This window comes from Muscardinus avellanarius (assembly GCF_963383645.1).
Source record: "Muscardinus avellanarius genome assembly, chromosome: 14".
NCBI classification, from domain to species: Eukaryota; Metazoa; Chordata; class Mammalia; order Rodentia; family Gliridae; genus Muscardinus; species Muscardinus avellanarius.
The window spans coordinates 87187920-87205435 of NC_137800.1; the positions used below are offsets into that span (position 1 = coordinate 87187920).

Here is a 17516-nt window from a genome sequence, read left to right on the forward strand (position 1 = left end):
AGGCCACTGTTGTCTGAAGACCACTAAGCGCGTCCTGGAGACGCCGTGCTGCCTTAGGTGACTCTGTGTCCCGGCCAGCTGCCCCTCTTGTTCTGACCTATAAACTGGCCTATAATAAACTGGACTGAGACAGGCCCGCGCGCGCATGCGTGGACGTCCTACGCTGGCGTCCTCCTGAAGAACTGGAAGAACCGTTGTCAAAAGCAGCCGGCCAGGCGTGCTGGGCACGCTTGGAATCCCAGCATTCGGGAGACTGAGACTCGAGATCGCGGTTCCCGGACAGCCTCAGCTACTTAAGCGAGGTCCTTTGCAACTCAGTGAGACTCTGTTTCAGAAAATAAAAAATAAAAAATAGAACTGAGGGTGGAGCTCGGAGGTAGAATGACCCTGGGTTCCATCCCCGGTACCACAAAAAAAAAAAAAAAAAAAAAAAAGCATCCATCAGGCGTGGTGGTGCAAGCTGGGAATCCCAACCTTCGGGAGGCTGAGACTGCAGGGTAGCAGTTCCAGGACAGCCTTAGCTAGTACTTACTGAGGCCAATGGCAATTCAGTGAGACCCTATTTCAAAATAAAGGATAAAATATAGGGCTGGGGGTGTAGCTCGGAGGAAGAATGCCTCTGGGTTCCATCCCCAGTACTGCAAATTCAGGTAACTCCATGGTTTCAAAATATTGTAGAAACATTTCTCTTCAAACAGTGGGATTATTTAAATTACTTATATCAGCATGTTGACCATGAGAAAGTATATGGGATGTGAATTTGTAGATGAAAGATTTGGAAAAGTTACTTACCCAATAAGTGTAAAGTGGTTTCATTGTTGTTTTGAATTGCAATCCTCCCCTCTCAGGCTCCCAAGTACTGGGATTACAGTCCTGCACCATCATACCTTTTTAAAATTCTCTTATTTAAGCCTTCCACTCTATGGTGTTTCATCATGGCGGCCCAAGCTAAGACACAAGTTATTCACAAATGCCAAGAATCTCTTGTGCACAGGGTTAAAAATATATCTACACGAGAGCTGTGTCAGCAGACACATAAGGTGACGTGAGAGTAGACTAGAAAGGACTCATCAAGGGAAAGGAAATGGGGATGAGGATGAGTGGAAAGTAAACAGAAAATAAACACATGAGCCGGGCGCGGTGGCCACGCTTGTAATCCCCACACTTGAGAAGCAGAGACAGGAGGATCGCGCTTGTTCAAAGCCAGCTGCTCTGGCTTAAGAGACCCAGTTTCCATATATATATATATATATATATATATATATATATATATATATATACATACACACACATACACACACATGTATATGTATATGTATATATGTATATGTATATACATATACATATATACATACAAATATATGTATATATGTATATATATGTATATATATATGTATGTATATATAATAGGTCTGGGAGTGTAACCCGGAGGTAGAAGGGTTTCCAGGAACCTCAGTACCACCAAAGATGCAGACAGACCAGGCCTGGTGCCCGTGCCTTAATCACTGCACTTCAGAAGCTAAGGGGGGGGGGGCTCAAGTTCGACGCCAGCCTCAGGGAGGCTGTTTCCAACTAAAAATTAAAAAGGCTAGGGTTGTAGCTCAGAAGGTAGAATACTCCTGGGTTTATTTCCAGTACCAAAAAAGAAGAGGAGAGGAGAGAAGAGAAAATATACTCTAGAATCTGGAAAGATATGTTATGTATGCAACACAAGGCATAAATAACCTAAGTGGCTCCATATCTTTGTGTGTGTGTGTGTGGTACTGGGGTGGAACCAGGGGCTTTCTACCTCCGGGCTATACTCCCAGGCCTATTTTATACTTTACTTGGAGACAGGGTCTCACTAAGTTGCTGAGAGCCTCACTAAGTAGCTGAGGCTGGCTTCCAACCTGTGCGATCCTCCTTCTCAGCCTCCCAAGCGCGGGGATTACAAGCGTGCACCACCACACCCGGCTTCCGTGTCTTTTTAACAAAGTGAAATTGGTGGTTAAAGCCTTCCCACAGGGGCTAGGGTAGTGAAACTGGTCACTTGTGCTTTTCTGGATGTGGAAATGGGCCACAGTAAAACCCTCCATTCTGTATAAGTGAGATGCACCCAAGAAACAACCACAAACAACAAAAACCTTCCCACGCCAGATCAACCAGTGAATGGGGAAACCCAACGAGGACTATCCACACCGTGGCATAATATTCAGCAATAAGCAGAAATGCAATACTGATACACATTACAGGTTTTAGCCTCCAAACATATTATGCTAGCCAGGTGTGGTGGCAGACGTTTGTAATCCCAGCATTTGGGAGGCTGAGACACAGTTCACAGTGTGACCACAGGAACAGTTCGCAGACAGCCTCAGCTACTACTTAGTGAGGCCCTTTGCAACTCAGTGAGACCCTGTGATAAAGAATAAAAATAAAGAGCCGGCCGTGGTGGCGCACGCTTGTAATCCTCGCTCTTGGGAGGCGGAGACAGGAGGATCGCGCAGGTTCGAAGCCAGTCGCACTGGCTTAAGAGACCCTGTTTCCAAAAATAGAAAATAGGTCTGGGAGTGTGGCCCGGAGGTAGAAGGGCTTCCAGGAACCCCAGTATCATCAAAAAAGAAAAAAAAAGAAAAAAGAATATAAATAAAGAATAAGATAAAAATAAAGAATAAAAAAGGGCTGGGGGGTAGCTCAGAGGTACAATGGCCCTGGGTTTCATCCCCAGTACTAAAAAAAAAAAAAAAAAAAAAAGCATATTATGCTAACTTAAATTTCCCAAAAGAAAATAGACCCAGATTATATGTTCCTATTTTTCCTTTTTTTTTTTTTTTGTGATACTGGGGATGGAACCCAGGGGCCTTCTACCTCCAGGCTATGCTCCCAGACCTTATTTTCTATTTTATTTGGAAACAGGGTCTCTTAAGCCAGCTGAGGCTGGCTTCGAACCTGAGCGATCCTCCTGTCTCAGCCTCTCAAGCGCAGGGATTACAAGTGTGTGCCACTACGCCTGGCATATGTTCCCATTTATATGACATGTCCAGTAAAGCAAAAATATAGAACCTGAAAGCAGATCTGTGCTGGCCCAGCCCTGGGAGAGGCTATGGTGAGGGACAGAGACAGGCATAAGGAATCTCGTGGGGAAATAGAATTGCTCTCTATGGACCATAGTGATAGTTGGATTTCTATACATTTAAATAAAATTTTAATTGTTTATGCCAGAAGTGGTGGTTCGTGCCTGTAATGTGCTTGGAAGGCTGAGACAGGAAGATCGCAGGTCTAAGGCTAGCCTCAGCAAGTTAGTGTGACCCTCCGCTAGACCGATTCCAAAACAAAATAATAATAATAATAATAATAATAATAATAATAATAATAATAATAATGGTCTGGAGAATGTCACTCAGATGTAGAACATCCCCAAATTCAATCCTCAATACAGAAAAGAAAAAAGAAAAAGAAAGAGAGAGAAAAAAGAAAATAGTAATTCTTCACGCCAGGTGTGATGGTGCTCACTTACAATCCCAGTAAGTGAGAGGCTGAAACAGGAAGATCACAGCAGCTTAGGGAGGCCCTTATGAACTTAAGGAGACACTGTTTCAAAATAAAAAGCAAAGTGCTGCACTGTAGCTCAGAGACAGAATGCCACAGGTTAGATCAAAGTAATGGGCTAAATTTATGTAATATCTTGTTTAACTTAATATGTTCAAAATTCATTTTCTGTACAGAACAAATTATAAAACCAGTAAAAGACTATTAAATGTATTTGACATAGTTGTCATACTGACCAATTCTGTATGGTAATTCAGTCCCAGCAACCTCGTGAGGCCCTATGCAACTTAGCAAAACCCAGTATCAAAACAAGAAATAAAAAGGCATGGGGAATTCCCAGCATTCGGGAGGCTGAGACAGGACATCACTGTTTGCGGCCAGCCTGAGCTACTTGGTGAGGCCCTCTGCAACTCAGTGAGACCCTGTTTCAAAATGAGGAATAAAATATGGCACTGGGGGTGTAGCTCGGAGGTAGAATGCCCCTGGGTTTCATCCCCAGTGCTGCAAAAATAATAAAGTAAAATAAAATTAAAAAGGCTGGGGGTGTAGTTTGGAGATAAGATACCTCAAGTTCAATGTTCAATCCCTGAAAACACACACACACACACACACACACACACACACACACACACACACACACCTACACTCCCAGTCCTTTTTGAAACAAAGTCTGTCTTTCTTTTTTTTTTTTTTTTTTTGTGGTACTGGGGTTCCTGGAAGCCCTTCTATATCCGGGCTACACTCCCAGACCTATTTTTTTAGTTTTGGAAACAGGGTCCCTTAAGCCACGGCGGCTGGCTTCGAACCTGCGCGATCCTCCTGTCTCCGCCTCCCAAGCGCGGGGATGACAAGCGTGCGCCACCACGCCCGGCAAAACAAAGTCTTTCTAGGTTGCTAAGACTCTCACTCGGTTGCTGAGACTGGCATCGAAGCTGCGACCCTCCTATCTCGGCCTCCCGAGTCCTGGCATTACAAGTATGTGCCACCATGACTGACTCGCAGTTTTCAAGACAAATGGAAAAGACTTTTTCGGTGTGTTGTTTGGGGATGAAATCCAGGGCCCTTCTACCTCTGGGCTACACTCCCAGAGCTATTTTTTTATTATTTTATTTGGAAACAGGGTCTCACTAAGTTGCTGAGAGCATCGCAAAGTAGCTGAGGCTGGCTTCTAACCAACACCATCCTCCTGTCTGAACCTCCCAAGTACTGGAATTACAAGCATGCACCACCACGCCCAGCTTGAAAAGACACTTTTAAAAGTGAAATGTAAAAAGATTCACTCTTCTCGCTGTTTTATTTTATTTTGGAAAATAGTTACTTTGCTTTAAAAACATTCACTCAGAGCTAGGCATGGTGAAACACACTTGTAATCCCAGGGCTTGGAAGGCTGAGACAGGAGGATCGCACAGGTTCGAAGCCCATCTCAGCTACTTAGTGAGGCTCTCAGCAACTCAGTGAGACCCTGTTTCCAAATAAAATATAAAATATGTCTGGGAGTATAACCCGGAGGTAGAAAAGGCCCCTGGATTCCATCCCCAGTACCACACAAAAAAATATTCAATCAACATACAATTGGTCATTAATAAATATTGTAAACAAGTAACTTTAAAATTGAATTAATTTCTCTCTCTCTGTGTGTGTGTGTGTGTGTGTGCGCGCGCGCGTGCGTGTGTGTAGGAAAAGACGCACAGGGGCAGGAAACCAGGCCTCACCTCTTTTTATTTTGAAACAGAGTCATCCTAGGTTGCTGACTCTCCCTAATCGTTGAACTTGGCCGCCAACCTGCTATCCTCCAGTCTCAGTCATCTCATGCTGAGATGACAGGAGTACCCACTATGCCTGCCTTAGTATTAATATCTAATATGGCAAATATTGAAGAATATATTCCACACAAACATATTTACCTTTGGGGTCCACAAAAAATTCTAGGAATATCTGGAGATCCTGAAACCAAGATGTTTGAGAACCACTGGCTTGATCCCTGGTCCAAAAATCAGGGCGATGAAGTGACACACCGCACTTGGCGCAGTAGGAGAGCAGTCAGGGCGTAGGCCGGGTTCCCAGGGGTGGCTCTCGGCTCCCAGGCTCTAGGACATATCTGGGGTGGAGAAGCCCATCTTCTGGTCCCAACCTGTGTCAGGTCCCTCTGCCCGGACACTCGTGACGCGGCGCCAATTCTCTCCCATTGGATGTCGCGTTCCTAGAGCAGCCAATCAGCATCGGCTCTGGTTCCCTGTTATAAACTCCGCACAGCAGCCAGAACTCAGTCTCCCGGGCTCAGCAGGATGGCGGTCGGGGCCCCCGGAACCCTGCTCCTGCTGCTCTCGGGGCTCCTGGTCCTGGCCGAGACCTGGGCGCGTGAGTGCGGGGTCGGGAGGGAACCGGGGTCCGCGGGGAGGAGGAGCCGCCGCCCGTGTGCGCCCCGCGCCCCCTCCTCCCCATCCCCTCCGCGCCGCCCGCCCCGCGCCCCGTCCTCCCGAGTCCCGCGCCCTCCTCCCTCCGCCCACCCCGGGGCCTGCGGGGGGAGGTCGCGACTCAGGCGCCCCGTCCCCAGGCTCGCACTCCATGTCGTATTTCGGAACCGCCGTGTCCCGGCCCGGCCTCGGGGAGCCCCGCTTCATCGCCGTGGGCTACGTGGACGACACGCAGATCGTGCGCTTCGACAGCGACGCCGCGGACCCGAGGATGGAGCCGCGGGCGCCGTGGATGGCGGGGCTGGGGCCCGAGTATTGGGACAGAAACACGAGGAGGGCCAGGGCGAACGCGCGGGCTGCCTGGGAGGAGATGCAGAACTTGCTCCACTACTACAACCAGAGCGAGCGCGGTGAGAGGCCGGGTGCAGCTCAGCGCCCCTCAGAGGACCCGGGTCTGAGGTTCACCCGAGCCTGCGGAGACCCCCAGCCGGGAAGACAGTTACCCAGTTTCATTTTCAAAACCCCGGGGGCGGGGCGGGTTGGTGGGCGGGGCTGAGGGCGGGGCGGGGCGACGTGGGCGGGGCTGAGGGCGGGCTGTGGGCGGGGTTCGTGGCAGTGACTGACGGGCGGGGTGGGGCCAGGCTCTCACACCGCCCAGGGGATGTTTGGCTGCGACGTGGGACCAGATGGCCGCCTCCTCCGCGGGTACTACCAGGTCGCCTACGACAGCATAGATCACCTCGCCCTAAACGATGACCTGCGCTCGTGGACCGCGGCAGACACGGCGGCTCAGATCACCAGGCACAAGTGGGACAGCACCGGCGTGACGGAGCGCCGCAGGGCCTACCTGGAGGGGGAGTGCGTGGAGTGGCTCACCAGATTCCTGGATATGGGAAAGGAGAGCCTGCAGCGCGCAGGTACTGTGGACTCGGGTGTCTGCTGGGTGCCCTGTGGCCTCCCTCAAGGATAAGGACACGAGAGCACTCTCCCCTGCAGAGGCTGAGATGACTAGGTTTTAGGTCCTGGGCAGAGTGACCCTGAGGCCGCCCTACTCTCAGGACACTGAGCACCCACTTTCTCAGGGCTGGAGGAAAAGACCCTGAAATAGCTGTTCCCTCTGACTCTGGCCGGCCTGGGCGTCATGGCGACGTCCCCAGGCTGGCTCCTGCCCCAGTCCAGGGTCTTGGAGTCTCTCTCCAGCCTCCCACAGCCCTCAGCCTCCACCCAGGTCAGAACTGAAATCCCTCTCACAGACCTGGAGCCTCTACCTCAGGCTGACTCCACTGATTCTAGAACTTTCCAAGGAACAGGAGATTATCCAGAGCCCGAGTGCAGCCTGGAGTCTGGGTTTCCGCCCCTCCCCTCCCTGGTTGTCCTGTCCACCTCGGGATGGTCACGTGGGCTCTGCCTCAGTGGACAACAGAGGAAATACAAAATGCCTCAGTGTCCTGACTCTTCCCTCAGACGCCCCAGAGACGCACGTGAGCCGCCACCCCAGACCTGACGGGGGCGTCACCCTGAGGTGCTGGGCCCTGGGCTTCTACCCTGCCGACATCAGCCTCACCTGGCAGCGGGACGGGGAGGACCAGACCCAGGACATGGAGACTGTGGCCACCAGGCCTGCGGGGGATGGAACTTTCCAGAAGTGGGCGGCTGTGCCGGTGCCTTCTGGGGAGGAGCAGAGATACACGTGCCACGTGGACCATGAGGGGCTGCCCGAGCCCCGCACCCTGAGATGGGGTGAGCAGGGCTGTGGGCACAGAGCCTGGTGTCAGGAGAGCGGGAGGCGCCCGGGACCTCGGCAGGGTCAGGGCTGAGAGCTGGGGTCACCCTGCCCTCCCTCTTTCCTTAGAGCCTCCTCAGTCCACTCTACTCATCGTGGGAATGGTCCTTGGAGGTGCGGCTGTCCTTGCATTTGTGGCTGGATTAGTGGCTTTTGTGAAGTGGAGGAGGAGGAGGAGTGCAGGTAGGGAGGCTCGGGGTCAGTGTTCTGGTCCCATGAGGGCTTCAGGCCTGGTGTCCCGCCTCCTTCGTGGAAGCGCTGTCCCACACGCTCCCCAGCCTGGGTGCTGTGGGCTGACACGCACTTGTGAAGCTCAGGGGCAGTAGAGGACACACTCAGCCCTGAGGTGGTGGTGCTGAGACCTGACTCCACAGGAGAGGTCAGAGGGCGAGGGCCCTGCTGAGGACAGACTCCAGGAGGCGGCTGCTCCAGCCTCCTTCCTGTGCCTCCTGGTCCTCCCTGGGTGTGCAGTCACCCTTCTGGAACCTTCCCTGGGCCAGCACTAGAGGATTCCTCTGGTTCTCATGACCTGCCTCACCCCAGTCTCTCACAGGAAGTTTTCTCCCCACAGGTATATAAAAGAGCTACTACACTCAGGCAGCCTGTGAGTATGAGGAAGGGCGATTCTGACACTCTGGGGACACTAGACAACCATCCACGGGGAGCTCAGCCCCATAACCCCTCCTCAGCCGCGTCCCGTGGGCTCTGACCAGCTCCTGTGTTTGCTCCTCCCCAGCCAAGGACAGCGCCCAGGGCTCTGACGCGTCCCTCACAGCCGGCAAAGGTGAGGCCTGGAGGTGAGAGGAGGCCGGGCAGGGGGGCCTGGGCTCTGGGCACTCTGGTTGGACCTTCTGAGTGTGTGCGGGCTGTGAGTGTCACCACGTGCACTGGCTGATCTGATCTGTCCGTGATGGTTTACCCTGCAGTGTGACACGGCTGCCTCGTGAGGACTGAGCGACAGACACGGGGTCCCTGGGGTCTCTCCTCACTGTGACTTCAAGGCCCTGACTGCTCTGTCTCAGCTGCCTCTGAATCCATCCTCACCTCTGTGTCCCCATCAGCGTAGTGTGAGGGAGGAGGAGACCAGCCCACCCTGAGCAGGACCCTCCCCACAGGGCCTGTGTCCTCCTGTCACTTCCTGTCCCCGCAGAGGCGGCTGGATATTTTGACACAACACCCTGTGTCTATCCTGACACAACTTAGATGCTGCACTGAACAGTAGCTTCGTGTGTGTGTGTGTGTGTGTGTGTGTGTGTGTGTGTGTTTTACTAGGGATTGAACCCAGGGGCATTCTACCTCCAAGCCACATCCCCAGCCCGATTTTGTTTTGTATTTTTTTTAACAGAATCCCCCTAAGTTGCTGAGGCAGGCCAAGAACTGAGAACCTCTCGTCTCAGCCTGTGTTGGACCGGGATTACAGGCCTGCACCGCTGTGCTGGGCTCGAATCCCAGTCTCTTACTCTCCCACTAAAAATAAGAATCTGAGCATTGATGTAGATTTCAAATCCTTGACCTGAAGTGTAGTTGACGGGGTAATTAAATGAAAGGAAGCTCGTGAAGCCTCAGAGAAAAAAATAAAACCTTGGAGAAAGCCTGTGTTTGCTGTGCTGAACCTGCCCCGAGGTCCGGGAGGCCGTAGCCCCAGCGTGGACCAGGCCTCAGGCGGCTCCGTCCTCGCTGCGCTCTGACGTGGTCGCTCCTCCGCCATGTCTTCTGCCCTGCTCCTTGTCCTCGTCCCTTCCGTTGACCCTTGTCCCACCAGTGCTGTGCTCACAGGGACTCAGCCTGGCCAGGGCCTTGTCCTGTCTCCTCATCCACCGCGGGAGGGCATCGCGTGGCTGGTCAGCCTAGGCTCAGTGCCGAGTCCAGCCTTCAGTTGGAAAGCAGCTCCAGTCTTTCTGCAGGTCTTTCTTTTGCTGGTGGCCGGGGGGTTACTAGGAATTGAATCCCGGAGCATTCTACCTCTTGAGCTACACCCCAGCCCTATTTTGTAATCTTTATTTTGTACAGGGTCTCACTGAGTTCCAGAAGCCCTCACTAAATAGGTGAGGCTGGCCACCAACCTACAATCCTCCTGTCTTAGCCTCCCAAGTACTGGGATTACAAGCGTGCCCCACAACGTCAAAATGTTTAAATAGGATCTCACTGAGCACGGCTTGGTGGTGCACATATGTAATTCCAGCATTCAGGAGGCTGAGACCAGAGGATCATGGTTCTTGGACAGCCTCAGCTACTTAGGGAGGCCCTTTGCAACTCAGTGACACACTGTTTCAAAAAATAAAGACTAAAAAACAGGGTTGGGGGTAAAGCTCAGAGCTACAGTGCCCCTGGGTTCCAGGTTCCATCTCCAGTACTGCAAAGAAAGAAAGAAAGAAAGAAAGAAAGAAAGAAAGAAAGAAAGAAAGAAAGAAAGAAAGACGGGCAAGAAAGAAAAAAGGAAAAGAAATAGGGTCTCACTACGTTGCTAAGAGCCTTGCTAAGTTTCTGAGACTGACCTCGAACCCGCGATCTTCTCTCTGCTTCCCAAATACTGGGATTACTGGCAAGCACCACCATGCTGGGCTGCCTTTTCTTTCTTTCTTTCTTTTTTTTTTTTTTTTTTTTTTTTTTTTTTTGGTGGTACTGGGGTTCTTCTACCTCTGGGCTACACTTCCAGACCTATTTTTACATTTTTATTTGGAAATAGGGTCTCCTAAGCGTGCGGCTGGCTTCGAACCTGCGCGATCCTCCTGTCTCTGCCTCCCAAGCGCGGGGATTACAAGCGTGCGCCACCACGCCCGGCCTTCTCTTTACATTAAAACAGGGTCTCACTCAGTTGCTGAGCCTTGCTTTGAACCTGGGATTCTTCTGTCTCAGCCTCCCAAGTACTGGAATTTCAGGCATGTGCCACTGAGCTTGGCAACTAGCCCTATTTTTGTGAAATGCCATTCCTACTTAAAGCAATGAATAGCAGGGATGCTCTGATTACTGAGACTTAAATACTTGGCCAACATGATAAAAAATGGCCTGAGTCTGTACCTTTGAGATCATGCAATGACAATATTTTGCCAATGATAAAAATCTAGCAGTTTTTGAGGGGTTAGGCCGGTGCTGGGGCCAGCGAGGCTGGCATCGGAGCCTGCCTTGAGGCAAGGCCAGTACTGGGGCCTCCGAGGCCAGGATAACAACCTGCCGAAGGGCTAGACCGGTGCTGGGGCCAGCGAGGCCAGCATCGGAGCCTGCCATGAGGCGAGGCCAGCATCGGAGCCTGCCGTGAGACATGGCCAGTGCTGGGGCCTCCTAGGCTGGGAACGGAACCTGCCGAGGGGTTAGGCCGGTGCTGGTACCAACGAGGCCGGCATTGGAGCCTGCCGTTAGGCTAGGCCGGTGCTGGGGCCTCCGAGGCCGGGATTGGAATCCTGCCAAGGGGTTAGGCCGGTGCAGGGGCCAATGGCCAGCATCGGAGCTTGTCGTGAGACAAGTTCACCCCTGCGGCCTCCAAGGCCGGGACCAAAGCCAGCTTAGGGGTTAGACCGGTTCAGGGGCCAGCGAGACCAGAACTGGGGCCTCCCATGAGGCAAGGCCGCTGCTTGAGCCAGCGAGGTCTGGATCAGTCCACTGAATAGCCAGGCCACTACTGGGACCGTCAAGAGTGGGATCGGTACTTGCAACGCAGCATGCACAGAGAAATATCGCAGAAAATATAAATCAGACGCTTCTCTTAATCAGCAATAACTAGGAGGAAAAGGGCAACAGGAAGAGGTTGAGCTATAGAAAGGGCCCTATAGTGAAGCAACTAATGTGACCAATCAGATGGTATGTAATACTGGAGGACGGAGCCTCTTTAAAACGCAGGACGTACATAAACAAATGTATCAAAGTAAATCACCAAAGAAGTGTGGGATGGAGGGAGGGGGAGGGAATGGGATGGGGACTGGAGGAGGGCTAGTTGGATGATGTGTGCTTGTATATCCTCTCAAGTCTTGTACTCCAATGTGATTGATATATGACTACAATGCACCAATTTAAAAAATAAATTAATAAAAAAAAGGCAAAAAAAATCTAGCAGTTTTTTCCAACAAATTAAAAATTAAAAAAAAAGGGCTGTCGAAAATGTACAGGAGGATTATGCAGGTTCAAAGCCAGCCTTGCTGGCTTAGGAGACCCTGTTTCCAAATAAAAATATATATAAAAAATAGGTCTGGGAGTGTAGCCTGGAGGTAGAAGGGTTTCCAGGAACCCCAGTACCACCAAAAAAAAAAAAAAAAAAAAAATGTACAATGACCCAGGCATGGTGGCACACGCTTGTAATCCCCGCGCTTGGGAGGCAAAGACAGGAGGATCACACAGGTTCGAAGCCAGCCTTGCTGGCTTAAGAGACCCTGTTTCCAAATAAAATATAAAAAATAGGTCTGGAAGTATAGCCCAGAGGTAGAAGAGTTCTATCCCCAGTACCTCAAAAAAAAAAAAAAAGTACAATGATAGCTGGGTGTGGTGGCTCAGGCTTGTAATGCCAGCGCTTGGGAGGCTGAGACAGAAGGATCACACAGGTTCAAAGCCAGCCTCAGCTACTTAGTGAGGCTCTCAGCAACTTAGTGAGACCCTGTTTCCAAAGAAAGTATAAAATAGGTCTGGGAGTATAGCCCGGAGGTAGAAAAGCCCCTGGGTTCCACTCCCAGTACTACACACAAAAAAAATGTACAATGGTCCAGGGGAGGTGCAAGCCTGTAATTCCAGTACTTGGGAGGCTGAGACAGGATGATTGCAGGTTTAAGGCCAGCCTTCAAAACTTAGCCAAGGCTGGGCGTGGTGGCGCAGGCTTGTAATCCCCGCGCTTGGGAGGCAGAAACAGGAGGATCGCGCAGGTTCGAAGCCAGCCGCGCGCGCTGGCTTAGGAGACCCTGTTTCCAAATAAAAATGTAAAAATAGGTCTGGGAGTGTAGCCCGGAGGTAGAAGGGCTTCCGGGAACCCCAGTACCACCAAAAAAGAAAAAAAAAAACTTAGCCAAGTACCTCAGCAACTTACCAAGACCCTGTTTCAAAATAAGATAGGGCTGGGGGTATAATTCAGAAGTAGAATACCTCTGGGTTAAAAAAATAAAGTTGGACATATTGGCACTCCTTTGTAATCCCAGTACTTGGGAGGCTGAGACCGGAGGATCACAGGTTTGAGGACAGTCTCAGCAAGTTGTGAGACTTTCGTCAACCTAGCAAGATCCTGTTCCAAAAAAAAAAATTTTTTTTTAAGGGCCCAAAAGGGCTGGGAGTGTAGTTCAGAGGAGAGTACCCCTAAATTAAATCCTCAGCACCAAAAAACAAAACAAAAAAACTCTTCTCACTTTTTTGCTGTTATTCTTCTACCAAGTGTGTGTGTGTGTGTGTGTGTGTGTGTGTGTGTGTGTGTGTCACTGGGAATTAAACCCTGGGTGTTTCTACCTCTGAACAGCACCCCCAGGCCTCTTTTACTTTTTAATCTTTGAAGCAGGGTCTCACTGCTTTGCAGAGGGGCTCGCTAAGTTGCTGAAGCTGGCCCTGAACCTGCCATCCTCCTGTCTCCCAAGGACTGGCTTTACAAGCATGCGTGAGTCATAATGCCCAGTTTATATTACTTTGTAAAAATACTATTCCTGTTGACATGTAATGCGTTATTAATATTCCAAACGAATCAAATCTCTTAAAACCGGTTGTGATTTAAATGGCATCGGCTGCTAGATATAATCCACATAAACGATTTTTATCTTTGGGATGGTCCACACTAATTTCTAAGAGTGTAGACAGATCCTGAAACCAAGACGTTTGAGAACCGCTGACTCGGTTCCTGGGCCAGGAATGAGGGCGCGTCCCCCGGCACAGTAGGAGAGGGCTGGAGATAAAGATCCAGGCCCAGGGTGTGGCGCTCAGAGTCCCACACCCGAGGCGGATTCTGGGCCGTCCCGCCGGGCACTCGTGACTCGAGGCGGATTGGGGGCACTCCTCGCCGGGCACTCGGGACCGGCCCGGGCCTCTCCACATTGGCCCGTTCCGTGCCGAGTGTCTAAAGTTTAAGCCAATCAGCGTCGCCGAGGTTCCTCTTATAAAATCCCACCGACCGGCTGGAGCTCACCAATCTCCAGGTCCGCCAGGATGTCGCTGCGGGCCTTCCTCGCGCTGCTCTCGGGCGCCCTGCTCCTAATGGAGACCCGGGGAGGTGCGTGGGGGCCGGGGGGGCCGAGGGGGCCGCCGGCGGGGGCGCGGGGCCCGGGAGCGCCGCCCCCACCGCACCCGCTGCCATTCTGCAACTCGCCCCCCCACGTCGCCGCCCCTCCTCGCGCTCTCTGGGTCTGGTGGGGGCCCCCGCGACCCTGCCGCGCCCCCGATCCGAGGCTCGGCCGCTCCCTCCCTCAGGCCCCCACTCGATGACTTGTTTGCACTTCGCCACGCTGGGGCCCGGGCCCGGGCGGTACCGCTACAGAGGAGTGGGCTTCGTGGACGACAAGCAGATCATGAGTTTCGACAGCGACTCCGAGAACCCGAGGATGGAGCCGCGGGTGCCGGGGGTGGAGCGGGCGGGGCCGGAATTTTTGGAGGAGGAGACGAGGTTCGCCAAGGCCACGGCACAGAGTTTCCGAGGCGTCCTGAACACCCTTCCAGGCCACTACAACCAGAGCGAGGGCGGTGAGTGACCTGGCCCGCGTCGGAGGTCAGGACGACCCCTCCAAGTCCACCTGGGGCGATTCCAGCTGGTCCCGAACCCGCCGCAGGGCCGGGTGGCGAGGCTACAGAGGGGCGTGGCTACAGAAGGGCGTGGCTACAGAGGGGGCGGGGCGGGGCTGTACTGAGGGGCCGGGCTATAGAGGGGCGGGGCGGTGGTTGGTGGGGACGGGCCAGACCTGAGTGTCTGGCTGTGAGCGGGGCAATGTCTGATTGGCCTGTAGCGGGGGCGGGGCTGGCCGAGGGGCGGGGCAAGACCTGAGTGCCTGACCGCGGGGCGGGGCAGGGTCTCACACCTACCAGTGGATGTGCCAGTGCCTCGGAGACCCCGACGGGCGCCTCCTTCGCTGGTTCGATCAGTACGCTTACGACGGCGTCGACTTCATCGCCCTTGCTGAGGACCTGCGCACCTGGACGGCGGCGGATCCCACCGACCCCATCGCTGAGATCACCCGGCGCTCCTGGGAAGCAGACGGTGTGGCTCAGAGCCACAGGGCCTTCCTGGAAGGCTGGTGCATGGAGTGGCTGGAAAAACACCTGGAGAACGCGAAGGAGACGCTGCAGCGTGCAGGTACTAGGACTTGAGGGTGTCTCCTGAATCCAAGATCTCTCTACCCCCCTCCCACAAAGAGGGAGGAAAATAGCCCTAACCTAGGACATCCTTCCTCTGCTGCAGAGGGTTGAAGGTCACTGGGGTTCCAGATCCATATCCACAGAGTGACTCTGAGGCCTCCTTGCTCACAGGACAATCCATGGGGCCTCATGGCGACTTTCCCCAGGCTGGTTCCTGCCCCAGTCCAGGGTCTTCAGGGTCTCTCTCCAGCTTTCCCACAGCCATCGGCCTCCACTCTGGTCAGAACTGAAGTCCCGCTTAGAGACCTGGAGACTGAGTCCAGCCTGGAGTCGGGGTTTGCCGCCCCTCCCCCACCCTGGTTGTCCTGTCCACCTCAGGATGGTCACGTGGGCTCTGCCTCAGTGGACAACGGAGGAAATACAAAATGCCTCAGTGTCCTGACTCTTCCCTCAGACGCCCCAGAGACACACGTGAGCCACCACCCCAGACCTGACGGGGGCGTCACCCTGAGGTGCTGGGCCCTGGGCTTCTACCCTGCCGACATCAGCCTCACCTGGCAGCGGGACGGGCAGGACCAGACCCAGGACATGGAGACTGTGGCCACCAGGCCTGCGGGGGATGGAACCTTCCAGAAGTGGGCAGCTGTGCCGGTGCCTTCTGGGGAGGAGCAGAGATACACGTGCCACGTGGACCATGAGGGGCTGCCCGAGCCCCGCACCCTGAGATGGGGTGAGCAGGGCTGTGGGCACAGAGCCTGGTGTCAGGAGAGCAGGAGGCGCCCGGGACCTCGGCAGGGTCAGGGCTGAGAGCTGGGGTCACCCTGCCTCCCTCTTTCCTTAGAGCCTCCTCAGTCCACTCTGCTCATCGTGGGAATGGTCCTTGGAGGTGCGGCTGTCCTTGCATTTGTGGCTGGATTAATGGCTGCTGTGAGGAGGAGGAGGAGGAGTGCAGGTAGGGAGGCTCGGGGTCAGTGTTCTGGTCCCATGAGGGGTTCAGGCCTGGTGTCCCCGCCTCCTTCATGGAAGCGCTGTCCCACAGCTCCCCAGCCTGGGTGCTCTGGGCTGACACACACTTGTGAAGCTCAGGGGCAGTAGAGGACACACTCAGCCCTGAGGTGGTGGTGCTGAGACCTGATTCCACAGGAGAGGTCAGAGGACGAGGGCCCTGCTGAGGACAGACTCCAGGAGGCGGCTGCCCCAGCCCGTCAGCCTCCTTCCTGTGCCTCCTGGTCCTCCCTGGGTCTGCAGTCTCCCTTCTGGAACCTTCCCTGGGCCAGCACTAGAGGATTCCTCTGGTCCTCATGACCCCCCTCACCCCCAGTCTCTCACAGGATGTTTTCTTCCCACAGGTGGAAAAAAGGGCTACACTCAGGCTGCCTGTGAGTATGAAGCAGGGCGATTCTGACGCCTTTGGTCAGTGTAGACGGGAGTCCGCGGGGAGCTCAGCCCCATAACCCCTCCTCAGCCGCGTCCCGTGGGCTCTGACCAGCTCCTGTGTTTGCTCCTCCCCAGCCAAGGACAGCGCCCAGGGCTCTGACGCGTCCCTCACAGCCGGCAAAGGTGAGGCCTGGAGGTGAGAGGAGGCCGGGCAGGGGGGCCTGGGCTCTGGGCACTCTGGTTGGACCTTCTGAGTGTGTGCGGGCTGTGAGTGTCACCACGTGCACCGGCTGATCTGATCTGTCCGTGATGGTTTACCCTGCAGTGTGACACGGCTGCCTCGTGAGGACTGAGCGACACGGGGTCCCTGGGGTCTCTCCTCACTGTGACTTCAAGGCCCTGACTGCTCTTTTTACAAAATGGCATCTGTGTCTATTCATCTTTCTTCCTGTCAACTACTGTAAGGAAAAGAGGGGACCAGCCCATCCTGAACATGAGGTCCTCCCCACAGCCGTGCTCCTCCCAGCCATCCTCTGTCCTCGCAGAGATGGGCTGAGGTCTCCATCTTGACACAGCAAGGTGCTGTGCTGAGCTGTAGCTTCGTGTGTATGTGTGTTAGTTTACTTACTGGGGATTGAACCCAAGGGCTTTCTACCTCCAAGCCACATCCCCAGCACTATTTTTCTTTTGTATTTTTAAAAGAATCCCCTAAGTTGCTGAGGTGGACCAGGAACCTGCAACTCTCATCTCAGCCTCTGTAGGGCTGGGATGATGGGCGTGCACCACTGTGCTGGGCTTGAACCACAGCGTCTTACTCTACCATTGAAAATAAGAATCTGGCCGGGCGTGGTGGCGCACGCTTGTGATCCCCGCGCTTGGGAGGCTGAGACAGGAGGATCGCACAGGTTCGAAGCCAGCCTTAGCTACTTAGTGAGGCTCTCAGCAACTTAGTGAGATTCCATTTCCAAATAAAATATAAAATAGGTCTTAGAGTATAACCCGGAAGTAGAAAAGCACCTGGGTTTTACCCTCAGTACCACAAAATAAAATAAATAGATAAATAAATAAATAAATAAAATCTGAAAATTGATGTAGATTCCAGTCCTTGACCTGAAGTGTAGTTGCTGGTGTAATTAAATGAAAGGAAGCTCGTGAAGCCTCAGAGAAAAAAATAA

The 17516-nt window shown here is 53.2% G+C and overlaps 1 protein-coding gene across 1 annotated transcript; it reads left to right on the forward strand.

The window, feature by feature from the left end:
* Nucleotides 1-5810: 5810 nt before the first annotated feature.
* LOC308273273 (uncharacterized protein) lies at nt 5811-16694 on the forward strand (the record flags this gene model as incomplete). The annotated part of the gene is made up of 14 exons (XM_080710354.1): nt 5811-5883; nt 6080-6349; nt 6581-6856; nt 7404-7679; nt 7792-7905; nt 8459-8519; nt 13824-13888; nt 14086-14355; nt 14678-14962; nt 15419-15694; nt 15806-15891; nt 16314-16377; nt 16477-16537; nt 16667-16694. 14 exons carry the CDS (start codon nt 5811-5813, stop codon nt 16692-16694), a joined length of 2205 nt encoding a protein of 734 aa, XP_080566480.1.
* Nucleotides 16695-17516: the final 822 nt, after the last annotated feature.